Source organism: Cololabis saira, chromosome 11 (genome assembly GCF_033807715.1).
Source record: "Cololabis saira isolate AMF1-May2022 chromosome 11, fColSai1.1, whole genome shotgun sequence".
NCBI lineage: Eukaryota > Metazoa > Chordata > Actinopteri > Beloniformes > Belonidae > Cololabis > Cololabis saira.
Genome location: NC_084597.1, coordinates 18,307,004 through 18,319,739, shown reverse-complemented (window position 1 = coordinate 18,319,739; position 12,736 = coordinate 18,307,004). Strand labels below are relative to the sequence as shown.

Below are 12,736 nucleotides of genomic sequence, written 5' to 3'. Positions count from 1 at the left end.
TGTATTTTTAATTTAAAAAATCAAGTTTTATATAATTTTTGTTTTTTAAGTATGACTATTCTAGATTTGAAATTTATTTTAATGTCTAGTCGTTTTGCAGCCGAGGGAAAACATTACCCACATGTTTCTGCGGGTTTGTTGTTCCAGAGCACACGGACCGAACCAATATTCATCTGCGGGGGTGGGGGGTCTAATACTCATTTTTAGTTTGTTTTGTCAATAGTTTTTTTTGTAGGTTTATACATATATAGTAAAGCGAGTTTGTAACTTTAAAAACCCAAGACTAAATTTGTTGTGTTGGAGTATTAGATAAAATAATGAGTATATAAAAGCTGCCCCCCCCCCCCCCGTACTTGGAAGTAAACTGTTCCCGAACGTGTTGATTTGGAAATACAACAGTGAGATGTTTGATATCCTTTAAAGATCATTATTATCCGTTTACATTATACATTTTTGTCAGGTTAAGTGTTAGATAGTGACAGAATGAGCAACATATACATTCAAGAGCCGCCAACAAATGGAAAAGTAAGCGCCATTTCTACTTTGATCCGTGTGTATTTTTTGTCTGTAATTCGTTGATTTAACCTTCAGGATAACTGATATTCACATGTTAGTTTGGTGTTTCCCAATACTGGTCCTCATGGTCCCGTGTCAAGGTCTGTACAACTCTAGAGCATCTAAAACATGCAGGACAGGGGCCCCGAGGACCAGAAGTGGAAAACACTGCTTTAGATTAATTATGTAAGTCCAAATATCAGTAATGATGTGAAGAAACATGACTTTAGTATGACATTTGAGAGTCTTGCTATGTGATTTTTGTGTCAGGTTTTGTTGAAGACCTCAGCAGGGGACATTGACATCGAGCTGTGGGCCAAAGAGGCCCCCAAAGCATGCAGGAACTTTGTGCAGCTGTGCATGGAAGGTGAGAAATCACTACCAAAGTGGTGTAAACCAATCAGTGGAGCCAACCCAGAATTTCCTTATTTTCAGAGTTATGTTTTTGTATTGAAAGATGTGCAAAAACATCTGTATGTGCGTGATGATGAGGCTCCATTTGTGCCATAAATATGTCCACATGCTCATTGTTCAAGTCCACTGAGCGCTCGAGACACTCTTCCATGTTTAATTAACCTGAATTAAAACTTTATTTGTGATAAAGCTCTTTTGATATATACATCATCTGTGTAGGCTGTTCTGATTGCTTGATTGCTTGATTGATTGATTGAAGAATTTATTAGAAGAATTGCATAGGATCAGGTACAGTTTAATGACAGTACAGATTCGCTGATACAAAGTCAACTAAAAGGCATTATTCCAAGAAAGCATTACACTTGTTTACATTGGAGACCTTTTTAAATTCATATAACATTGAATGACAGACAGGTAAGAAGCAGTACTTTGTAGGGAAGATTGTAAAAAAAAGAAGAAAAGGGGGGAATTACTGTTATTTTGCACCGAGAGAGACTAAAAAGGTGATGAGACAAATAGAATAAGCTAGGTAATACAAAACAAAAGCAGAAAACATAACAAAAAACAAAAACAAGAAACAATAATCAGAAGGAACAGCGGGATGTGCAGTAGAAGCTTTGATTATTCCCAGTTACGAGTAGCAGCCTCCTGTAGGTGGCTTTTTAGGGCAGACTTGAAGGAGATTAGGGATTTGCTCTCTTTTATGGCTGTCGGTAAGGAATTCCACATGTTGGTAGTATAGGATGCAAACGAATTTGAACCTTTCTTAGAGTTTACCCTGGGCTGAAAGTGATTTGTGGAGCTGCCTCTAGTGTTATGGTGGTGAACATCTTTTACATTCTGAAAGTATTTAGACAAGTTACAAGGGTATTTTGGAGGTGTAATGTATCTTGTACACCAAAATCAATGCAAGAAACTGTACTCTGTCGGCTACCAGGAGCCATCCCACGCTGAGCATATGGTTTGCTGTTAGGTGAGCCCGAGATGGAAGATTGAGCAGAAGCCTTATCAGTTTGTTTTGAGCTGTCTGGAGCTTGGTTTTCAGAGCCTTAGTGGCGTCACGGTACCAGACATGAACTCCATAATCAAAGTGAGGTTGAATGAGTGCCCTTGCCACAATCTTCAGTGTATCTCTACCAACTAGAGGGGCGATCCTATACAAGAATCGGGTTCGTTGGTTGACTTTTTTGACTACCCTAGCAGTCATTTTTTCTGAACAAACAACAGTGTGGAAAAGAGGTGAAGAAGAGAGTGCAGGCAGGGTGGAGAAAAGTGTCAGGTGGGATGAGAGTAGCAGCAAGAGTTAAAGGGAGGGTCTTTAAGACGGGGGTCAGAGCAGCTGTGTGATGTGGTTTAGAGATGGTGACACTGATGAAAAGATGGAAAGCGGAGCTGAAGATGCTGAGCTTCTCTTTAGGAGTGACGAGGATGGATGAGCACTTAAGAGGGACAGCTCAGCGGGGCTGCTTTGGAGACAGATCCAGAGAGGCCAAATTAAGCTGGTCTGAACATGTGCTGAGGAGGTAAAAATGGAGATACTGGTAGAAGGATGCTGATGACGGAGCCACCAAAATCAGTTCATATCAATCCAAATTTTATTCATGGAGCAAAGTTAAACAACCAGGGTTGACCAAAGTGCTCCTCAACAGTAGAGCGACTGAAGACACTGTCGCTGAATCACAGTGTTGTGAAGAAGATGCTCAGGGTTCTGCTTGATCTACAGTGGTTACGGAAAGTATTCAGACCCATTTCAATTTTTCCCTCTTTGTTTCATTGCAGCCATTTGCTAAAATCCCAAAAGTTTATTTTATTTCTCATTAATGTGCACTCAGCACTCCATCTTGACGGACAAAAACAGAATTGTAGAAATCTTTGCAAATGTATTAAAAAAAAGAAAAACTGAAATATTTCCATACCCATTGTATTTCATTTTATGAAGTATCCTCGGTTGCACAATCATCTCCAGAGGGTCCAGAACAGAACCAGCCTTCTTTATTAGTTTGTTCGGTTTCTTTAGTCACGGGATCTGATGCTGCTCCCCCAACAGAGGGCTGCAGATGTGACTGAACTCTCACTTATAGAAGATATTTAACATCTTGCTGCAAACGCTGAAGGGTTTTGTCATCGGGCAGGTGACAAAGAGGATATTTATGGATGCGGTGAAGCAGCTAGTTTTTGTGAAAGTAGAAGAGGCAGAGGACGGGGCCAGCCGGGGTAGAATGTTGTGGTAAAAGCTGAAAGAAGATAATCTGTGTAGATCACTAACATGACAGTGTTTGGTCGCGTTTATTCAACTTTATACTTCCGGGGTCATTCTGATGGTTTCAGTAGAAATTGCCTCAAAAATCAACAAAGCATCAACTGTAATATAATTCTTAATTGAAAACTGACGGCTCATCAATTCGAAAGAAGCTGTCAAAGCGACGCATGAGAGAAGTGAGAGCGCATGGAGACGATGGAAGTATCGACCCAAACGCTGCGTCAGGTCAGCGATCCACACAGACAATGCAGTTATTCAAAGAGCTTTTTCACAATTAAAGTGTTGTTGAAAGTTACATGGACAAATGTCTCGCGAAGCATCGGTGGAAACAAACCATGAGCGTGTGACAAGTTAATGGCACAAATACAACCTTACAGAGGTCTTACCTGTTCATACTTACCTTATAAAACAATTATACAGTCACATAAGATAAGATAAGATAAGATATCCTTTATTTTCTCCCTCAGTGGGGAAACTTATTTGTTGTCAGCAGTACACACATATAGGGGAGGGGTAAAAAGACTGAAAAGTCAGAAATAAAAAATACAAAAGATACGTATAAAATATAAAATGTGAACACAGGATATGAACAGTATATATGATCAGTTTCATCATTATCTTACGGTTTTCTATCCAATGTATTCTTATTGTAGATGTAAAATGTGAGAAAGAACAGAACTCTTCTTGAAAAATTCTTAAGAATTACAAAGATAGATTTTTTTTGATTACTGGGAAAGTAAAAACGTGTTGTGTAATTGTTTTTAAACCTTATTTCTCAACATTTTAGGTTACTATGATGGCACGATTTTCCACAGAGTGGTGCGGGACTTCATCATTCAGGGTGGTGATCCTACAGGAACCGGGACGGGCGGGGAGTCAATCTACGGCCGCCCGTTCAAGGTCAGACTGGTTCCCTTTTCTCTTTATTTAAGACGTTGTGTGTAAATGTGAAAACCTGCAGAAGTTAATAGATAAATGAGTAATCCTCAAATTCTAAAAGCACCGCCTTTTACATTTCCTGTCTCTCATTCCAACTTTTAGGATGAGTTTCATTCCAGGTTGCGCTTCATTCGGAGGGGTTTGGTTGCCATGGCGAACGCCGGACCACATGACAATGGCAGTCAGTTTTTCTTCACTTTGGGTCGCGCAGATGAGCTCAACAACAAACACACCGTCTTCGGGAAGGTCAGTCAGTCGGAGAAGCAAGTACCGAGCTGATTTAAGGCGGTTGTTAATATGTTTGTATTTTTGACGGTCCTCACTGCAGGTGACCGGCGACACGGTTTATAACATGCTCAGACTGGCGGAGGTGGAATGTGATCAGCAGGAGAGACCTCTGAAACCCCACAAGATAAGAACAGCTGAGGTAGGGCTGGGCGATATGGACCAAAAGTCATATCTCGATATTTTCTAGCTGAATGGCGATACTCGATATATATCGATATTTTTTCCATGCCATAATTGGGGTTTCCCCCAAAGCATTATAGCATAGCATCTCTGTTAGCTTCATTTTTTTCTGAGTCAAACCCTTAAAAAAAAAGTTTTAATACAATGCCTCGTGCCAAATGTCACACAGGTTCCTTTGTTAACAGAGGTCTGCACAATATCAAAATGTATAAAACAAATGAAATAAAAATAAACTGCCTGCATATATAGAATAAAAATGCTTCTTGAATAAAATAAAACAAATATCCCTTTCCTGCATAACAATTAAATTAAAATACACTGTGCAATTAATACAATGTAGACAGTAACAGGCAGACTTTTCCACTGAGGTTGACAGTTGTGCAAATAACAAAACATTTGTGCAAATCTCAAATAAAACATTCAAGTCAATTTGTCACAAAATAAGCTATATCAAAATCATAAAAAAAAAAAAAATTATTATTTTTTTTTAAAATCGATATAAACGATATTGTCTCGTACCATATCGCGTTTGAAAATATATCGATATATATTAAAATCTCGATATATCGCCCAGCCCTAAGCTGAGGTATCCTTAGTCGTTTTTTCCCATTTCTGATGACAGTTTTGGCAGGGAAACTGCGTTTTTACACCGTTTCTGTTTTTCAGGTGCTGCACTCTCCCTTTGATGACATTGAGCCTCGTGAGACAAAGAAATCTAAGAAGGAAAAGGAGAAAGAGGAGGGAAAGAAATCACAGTCAAAAGCCACAAAGTGAGTGCTCGGTCTAAAGCAGGGGTGGGCAATTCCCGGTCCTTGAGGGCCGTATCCTGCATGCTTTAGGGGTTTCCCTGCTTCAACTCACCTGATTTTAGTATTTCATCACGGTCTACACAAGTCTGTAAACGACACAGCGGTTTGTATCAGGGTTGTGTCGAAGCAGGAACAAACCTAAAACACGCAGGACACAGCCCTCAAGGACCAGGAATTGCCCATCCTGGTCTAAAGGAAGCCAGATATTTATGAAAACCAGGAATATGTGAATGATATGACTCGTGATTTATGAATACTGATGTATACTGAGTTAATATCGTTCTGTTTTGCTGCTAACATAGACTTCAATCAGAGGACAGACTATTTGTACCCTGGAAAGAAGAATAAAAATGTATTATTGGTACTAAATGAACATGGATTTATTTTAAAAACTGCAACAACTTCTGTATTGGAAATTAAACATCTGAGTTTGTCTTGATCGTTTTAGTGAAACATCTCCACGATTGACTAACGTTTCCTGCTATGGAGGACCAAAACTGACATAATTAAAAATAAAAGCAGAAATATATATATTTTGTTTTTCCTTTTCATTACACATCCATTCCTTGTTTTTACATTCCCTCGTCTCCTCTTTTTACTTTATCTTATGCATTTCTGCCTCATTCTGCAAGTGCAGAGGGCTGAGCTTCTTGGTCCAGCTCCGCTACTATTGGTCAATAAACAGGAATGATCCTGCTTCTTCCTGTTGTTGTTGTTTTTTTTATTATGAAATGCACGTATAAGGAAAAGGAAGAACAAAATATGTACATTTCTGCTTTTATTTTTAATTATGTCAGTTTTGGTCCTCCATATCCTGCAGTTTTCAGAGGAATTAAAGTAAAGATCCTTTACGACTGAATCATTTATCTGTTTGTTTGCTCTGCTGTTTATTATAATTATGCACCAAATATTTTGTATATGTGGCTGGAGTAAAGTAACATCAACTCATGGTCTTAGAATCCATCGGAAGAAATGCGTGAAATGTGTCAACCCAGGCCCCGCAATTGACCATATTCTGTTAAGAGGAAAGTCAAATAGGTCGAATGAAACTCAGCGGCAGGAAAAAACCCACAGTCTGCAGAGTATCAGCACCCTACGGGATGAGGAAGAAATTCCAGGCACAAGCAGCAGTCCGAGACACAGCCAGATATATCATAAAGTGGAGAACATGCAAGGACGTAAGCCATTGGTGAAATGGCCCAAGTCTATGGGGGCCAAGGGTCGATCCCTCCAACAGGCAATCAAGTCCTTGTCAAATGCAGCGGAAAAAAACAACAATTGGCTTTGGATTAAAAGAAAAGACAAGAAAGCAACGTAGGAGGGCGTGGAACTAAGGGGGGTGTACCTGGGACGCCAGGTATCACCGTTGAGCCCTCTGGAGTCTTTGAGTGCCCTGAAAAGTGCTATATAAATAAAATGTATTATTATTATTATTATTATTATTATATCAACGAAACGTCAAGGAAGGAGGGTGCCCACCATATGACTCCGATGAAGTACCCGCCCTCCCTCTCACCACTCTATTCCTACTGCTGATGTCAAGGGTGTTGAATAACCACAGGAATTGAAACATCAAGTCCTACTAGCTCTGCATATGTTTTTTCTACTTTGCCTCAGAAAACATTTGTGCAATACAAGTAAACAGTAAGCTTCAGGAAACAAATTGAACTCCAGAGTTATATATTGATATTTCACTATATTTTTCTAGGTATATATGTTCTCTGTCAGTATATAATGTTCTTGAACGTCGGTTTCACTTGCCTCATATTGTTTTCCATCTTTTCCATAAATCTTGTTGGATTGCATCACTTTGATTCTTTTTTTTTTTTTAATATTCAATTTTCAAATGTCATTTTTATTTATTTGATATTTGTTTACTTCCTTGTAGGAACTTCAGTCTTTTGTCATTTGGAGAGGAAGCTGAAGAAGAAGAGGAGATGGTGGCTCAAGTCAGCCAGGTAGAGAGGTTTTGATATCTTTTTTTTTTTTTTGTTGCTTTTTTCTCTTTCCGGTACAGATGCTGATTCCTGGGATCAGCGTCATTGGCCGATACTGAATATTGATTTTGTGTTATTTATTGCTGTTATAATTTTTTTTTTATCAACACCATATTACTGACGTGATGCTGATCTTAGAGGGCTGTGCTTTCGTCAGTGCCAAAGTATTTCCAATGCTTGCTTTGAAGCGTACCGGCTTCGGATAACGAGGAGAAAAAAAATGTGTCAGATCGCTGCATCTGTTGGCTGCCAACCCTCACAGCTGTTTCTCCTCTACGTCAGTCAAGGATCACGGCATTGTTTCATTTGTTAAATGTCTGCGTAAAAAGACAGAAAACTGGGCATGTCCTCCGGTGGATGGGCTGCTGTCCCTGTGATTCGAATTCAAATAAACAGGAGATGAAAGGGCGGGTGAACATGGGTTAGCCCGTCAGAGGCTTTTAATGTCAGCAGATCCTCATGTGGAATTTTTGAACGTGTTTAAAACTGCAGTCAACTTCATGTATGTGAACTTCAGACTCAAAAGAAAGTCATACAAAAAAAATCTCATGGTTCTGAGACAAAAATACATATAATCTCCTTTTCTAACTGACTGACTTTATCCTCTTGATCATACGTGGGACATGTACGGAAGAGTGTTAGGGCCAGGCAGGAGAAAAATAAAAATAATATTTTAGAGGAGGAAGATTTCTTTTTTTCATTATGCACTTCGAGAAAAAAGTTGAAATGTCGAGATTAATGTTGAAGTACAATTTCGAGAAAAAAGTCGAAATGTTGAGAAAAAAAGTCAAAATTTTGTGAATATAGTTGAACAACAAGGTTCAGAATACAAGAATTGGCTTTACGATATTGATTTGAAACACATATCACACATATGCAGTTGTATAACTTCAGAAACGTACCCTTAACGTTACACTCCAAGGATGTAAGTTATAGCGCTTTTCCACTAGTACCTACTCGTGCCGAGTAGATCCTTTTTCTGTATCCATTCTGCCGAGGTTCTAATGGTGCTTTTATACTAGTACCTACACAGCGCGACTCGACTCCCCTCGCCTCCACTCGCCTTGTCCTCGTTTGTTTCTAGACACCCAGATGAGAAGTAGGAGGGTTGGAGCGAAGCTGCTGTGAAGTATTTGATTGTGTATCTAAACGGAGAAGACAACAACACTAAAGATGTAGAACTTGGAGGAGATGATATATGAGCTGTTGGTCTGTGACTTGTGTTCGATATCAAGTTAAAAATGAGAGTGAAAGAAGCTTCGAGCGGTGGTGCTTTTTTTTAAATTTATTTATTTATTTTTTGTGTCGGCGCTGATGAAAAGTCAGCTGGTAACCGCGAGCGGCTGAGAAGTGACCAAGCGCCTGATAGATCTGGTCGTTCCTTATCGCCCGTCTAGATCCCTTTTTAATTCTCTCCTCAGCCACCAGGTTTATGAACATCTGCACCTCAGAGTTGGATCATGAAACAGACTTTCGCACTGCCATTGCCTGTCGAATAAAATGAGGAAGCCGTGAGCTGCTCTTGCGCTGATTCCCGCTTCCTGATTCAAACGTCTGACTCAGCACGCTTAGAACCTCGGCAGAATAAATACAGAAAAAGTATCTACTCGGCACGCCTCCACCCGCCTCCACCCGCCTCCACCCGCCTCCACCGGTAGTGTAAAAGCGGGGGCGTGGCGAGTCGAGTCGCGCTCATAAACGTGCTGAGTCGGCCCTGTATCTGATGTCATCACAATACAGGCCACCGATTGGTCGGGGGGCGGGGCCGTCAGACTGAATCAGGAAGCGGGAGTCAGCGCAAGAGTGGTTCGCGGCTTCCTCATTTTATCCGACAGGCAATGGCAGTGCAAAAATCTGTTTGGTGATCCAACTCTGAGCTGCAGATGTTCATAAACCTGGTGGCTGAGGAGAAAATTAAAAAGGGATCTCAGCCGCTCGCGGTTACCAGCTGACTTTTCATCAGCGCCGAGACAAACAAAAAAGCGGCGCCACTTGTGGCTTCTCTCAATCTCATTTTTTAACTTGATATCGAACAAGTCACAGACCCAGCAGCACATATATCATCTCCTCCAGGTTCTACATCTTTAGTGTTGTTGTGTTCTTCGTTTAGATCACGCAATCAAATACGTCACAGCAGCTTCGCTCCAACCCTCCTACTTCTGATCTGGGTGTCTAGAAACAAACGAGGACAAGGCGAGACAAGGCGTGACGAGTCGAGTAGGTACTAGTATAAAAGCACCGTTAGTTAGTTAGTTAGTTAGTTAGTTAGTTAGTTATGGCTGCTGCTGCATAGCTGTCCGTCACTCTCCTAACTGGATTTGATGGGCCAGAGGAGACATTTCGACTTTATTCACAAAATTGTATTTCAAGTTTATTCTCGAAATTTCGACTTTATTCACGAAATTTCGACTTTATTTTTGAATTTGTATTTCGACTTTATTCTTGAACTTGTATTTCAACATTATTCTCGACATTTTTACTTTTTTCTCAAAATTGTATTTCAACTTTATTCTCAAAATTTTGACTTTATTCACAAAATTTCGACTTTATTCTTGAAATTGTATTTCAACATTATTCTCGACATTTCGACTTTTTTCTCGACATTTCAACTTTTTTCTCCAAGTGCACAATAAAAAGAAATCTTCCCCCCTTAAATATTTTGGCATGGCCCTAACTCTTCCGTAGACATGAGACTGCTACAAACCTCCACTGCAGCGGTAAAGCTCAGGTGGTTCAGGGATGGGGTTCTCCTGCAGGTTGTTTCTGGCCTTCCAGGCATTCTCTGACCAGGCGATGTCCACCTCAGAGCTACCTTCAGGATGGGCTGAAGAAGAAAAAATTCAATGTATGGTCTTTGTCCCTTCAGACGTTAAAGGGAAAAAGCAAAAGCAGCCACGATCTCCTGAAAGACGACCCCAGACTGAGCTCCGTTCCAGCGGTCGATAAGTAGGTGAACCCAATATTTAATGTTAATTTTCTCTAGGCTTGCTCTCAAATATTAAACTGTATCCATTCTCCTTTTAAAAGGAAGAAAAAGAAACCTGGAAAAGCAGCTGATGTAAGTGAAACACATGTAGAAAAACCAAACAAAAAAACCCAGACGGTTCATGAAGTTTTAATTTTTTTAAAGTTTCATCTTCTTTTTTTTTTTTTTGCTACCCCAGTCAGACGACGAGGCAGATGATGACATTGAGGATGACGTGAATGCAGATGAAGAGTATGACTCGGACGCAAAAGAACAGATGAGAGAGCTCATCAATAACAAGTTGAAGAAAGAAAAAGCTGGAGAGAAAAGCACAGAGCCCCACGAGGAGGACCGAACAAAGAAGAGCAGCCGCAGGTATGAGCGGGGTTCACTTTCTAAATTCTGGTTTTTTTTCTCTTAAGTTCGTCAATATCCTGTAAATGGCAGGTTTGGTTGGTAGCTTAATATCAATGTTTGTTTCAGCAGTGTCGTCATCGTTCACGTGTAGTACAGCGTGACCACCACACGGGGCCGCTCCTGTCCTGTTTTATACATGGACCTCAAGCTGAAACCTTATAACTGCATTTTATTTAAGAGATATAATAACAAAATCATATTTGGTTCAAACTTTACTGCTACAGAGAGCAAAGTGTTTATTTAATCTACAGGAGATGGGATAAGAGCATTAGAAATGTTATTTACAGCCCAGATGACAAATGAGAGGAGAAACTCCAGTGTGATTTTTGATTACTATATCATGTCATGTTTACTCTACATAATTTAAACACGTCGTTTTTTTGTGTTTTTTGTGGGGGGTCACTGATCCAGAAAGATGAAAATGTATTTTGTCTGAACAACCATTTAAAACTTCAAAACATTCAGTTCAGCGCCATACGAGGCAGTTAAAAAAATGAGGAAAGGTTTAATATGTCTTGTGTCTATTGACCAGCGAGTCGTTTCAGAGTTAATTTCAGCCAATTGACAAATTCCAGAACCACATGAAGGATATGAGATGAAGATTTAGACAACCCTCAGGCTGAAGCACACCAAAAACAATCATTAGCATGTATTAATTATGTCTCTTTGTGGTGGCAAATTCCCCCAAGCATTCATGTTTTGTCTGGCGGTTTCTCTGATGGGGTTGCGGTTGGTCTGGCAGAGGACTTTGATGTAACTTTGAGGCACAAAGGAGAGGGCATTTTACAGTTTAAGAGTCCTGTTGCACAGAACATTTTCCCCGCTCAGACATTTTGTTCATCAGCAGACGTCTGTGGGGGTGAAGAGGCACGGGTGTGGGGGGTGGATGACCAGAGGTTTAAATATGGACCAAAATTAGATCATGTGGGAAAATAGGCAAAGGTTTGCTGATGCAGTTGCACTGACATTACATTGTAACTTAGTTAAATTGCCTCCATTGTTGTTAGTCCTTTTAGGTCCAAAAGGCACAAACCTTTCTGGGTTCTGGATGTCAGGAAGAGTTTGGGAACCATTGCATTAGGCTAATATCTTGTAAATGTGTCTTAAGGTTCTCCAAAATCTGACGACATGTACGAGGTAGATTAAAAAACGTGCTTGATGAATTCATCTGCATAGTAGTTCTCAGTTTGATCCGTATTAAAGAGAGAGATAGATAGATAGATAGATAGATAGATAGATAGATAGATAGATAGATAGATAGATAGATAGATAGATAGATAGATAGATAGATAGATAGATAATGTATTAATCCCAAGGGGAAAAAACCCATCAAAAACAGCATTGGTTAGTACACCAAATTACCTTCCACCATAAAGCCACTATATGTAGCGATACCTCTTCTGGTGGCATGGGGGCATATCGATCTTCTGCATTGACAAAAAAGCCACTGACAGTGCTGTGCTAATGAGTGGGGACCCAACAACAAAACCTTTGTGGATGCTCAGCCTTGACCTGTACATGGAACAGGGCTAATTTTCTTCTGCACATCCCCCTGAAACCACTGAATGTAAACCACGTAGCTCATTACTGAATTTCATCATCAAAGTTTACATATAACATTGCCATCGTGTTTGTGTATGGTTCCCTTCGTATAGTATCCAAACACCTGCCTGGCTGCTTTCGTTTGCAAGTTTGCTTCATCGTGTTTCAGGAGTGTAAATCAGCACCTGCCACCCGCCAAATGTGGGTTATATTAAGCAGTGCCGGCCGATTTTCTCACTGAGGAAGTTATAATGGCCAAACGTTGGCTGAGTTGACCCCCCCAAACATTTAATGCCAGGTGGCAAGAAAGTGACACATTTCTGAGAAGCATTCAGTTTTTGTCTACTTCTTTATATAGAAATAATGTGGT

The 12,736-nt window shown here is 40.1% G+C and overlaps 1 protein-coding gene across 1 annotated transcript in view; it reads left to right on the top strand.

The window, feature by feature from the left end:
* The first annotated feature begins 377 nt into the window (after nt 1–377).
* cwc27 (CWC27 spliceosome associated cyclophilin) overlaps nt 378–12,736 on the top strand; it is a 64,642-nt gene continuing 52,283 nt past the window's right edge. Inside the window, exons 1-10 of the mRNA XM_061733887.1 lie at nt 378–525; nt 826–922; nt 4,017–4,129; nt 4,271–4,414; nt 4,497–4,595; nt 5,303–5,406; nt 7,334–7,403; nt 10,309–10,388; nt 10,470–10,500; nt 10,607–10,782. Of these exons, the coding sequence (XP_061589871.1) occupies nt 484–525; nt 826–922; nt 4,017–4,129; nt 4,271–4,414; nt 4,497–4,595; nt 5,303–5,406; nt 7,334–7,403; nt 10,309–10,388; nt 10,470–10,500; nt 10,607–10,782 (956 nt within the window). The 5' untranslated portion in view covers nt 378–483. The remainder of the gene's footprint in view (nt 526–825; nt 923–4,016; nt 4,130–4,270; nt 4,415–4,496; nt 4,596–5,302; nt 5,407–7,333; nt 7,404–10,308; nt 10,389–10,469; nt 10,501–10,606; nt 10,783–12,736) is intronic.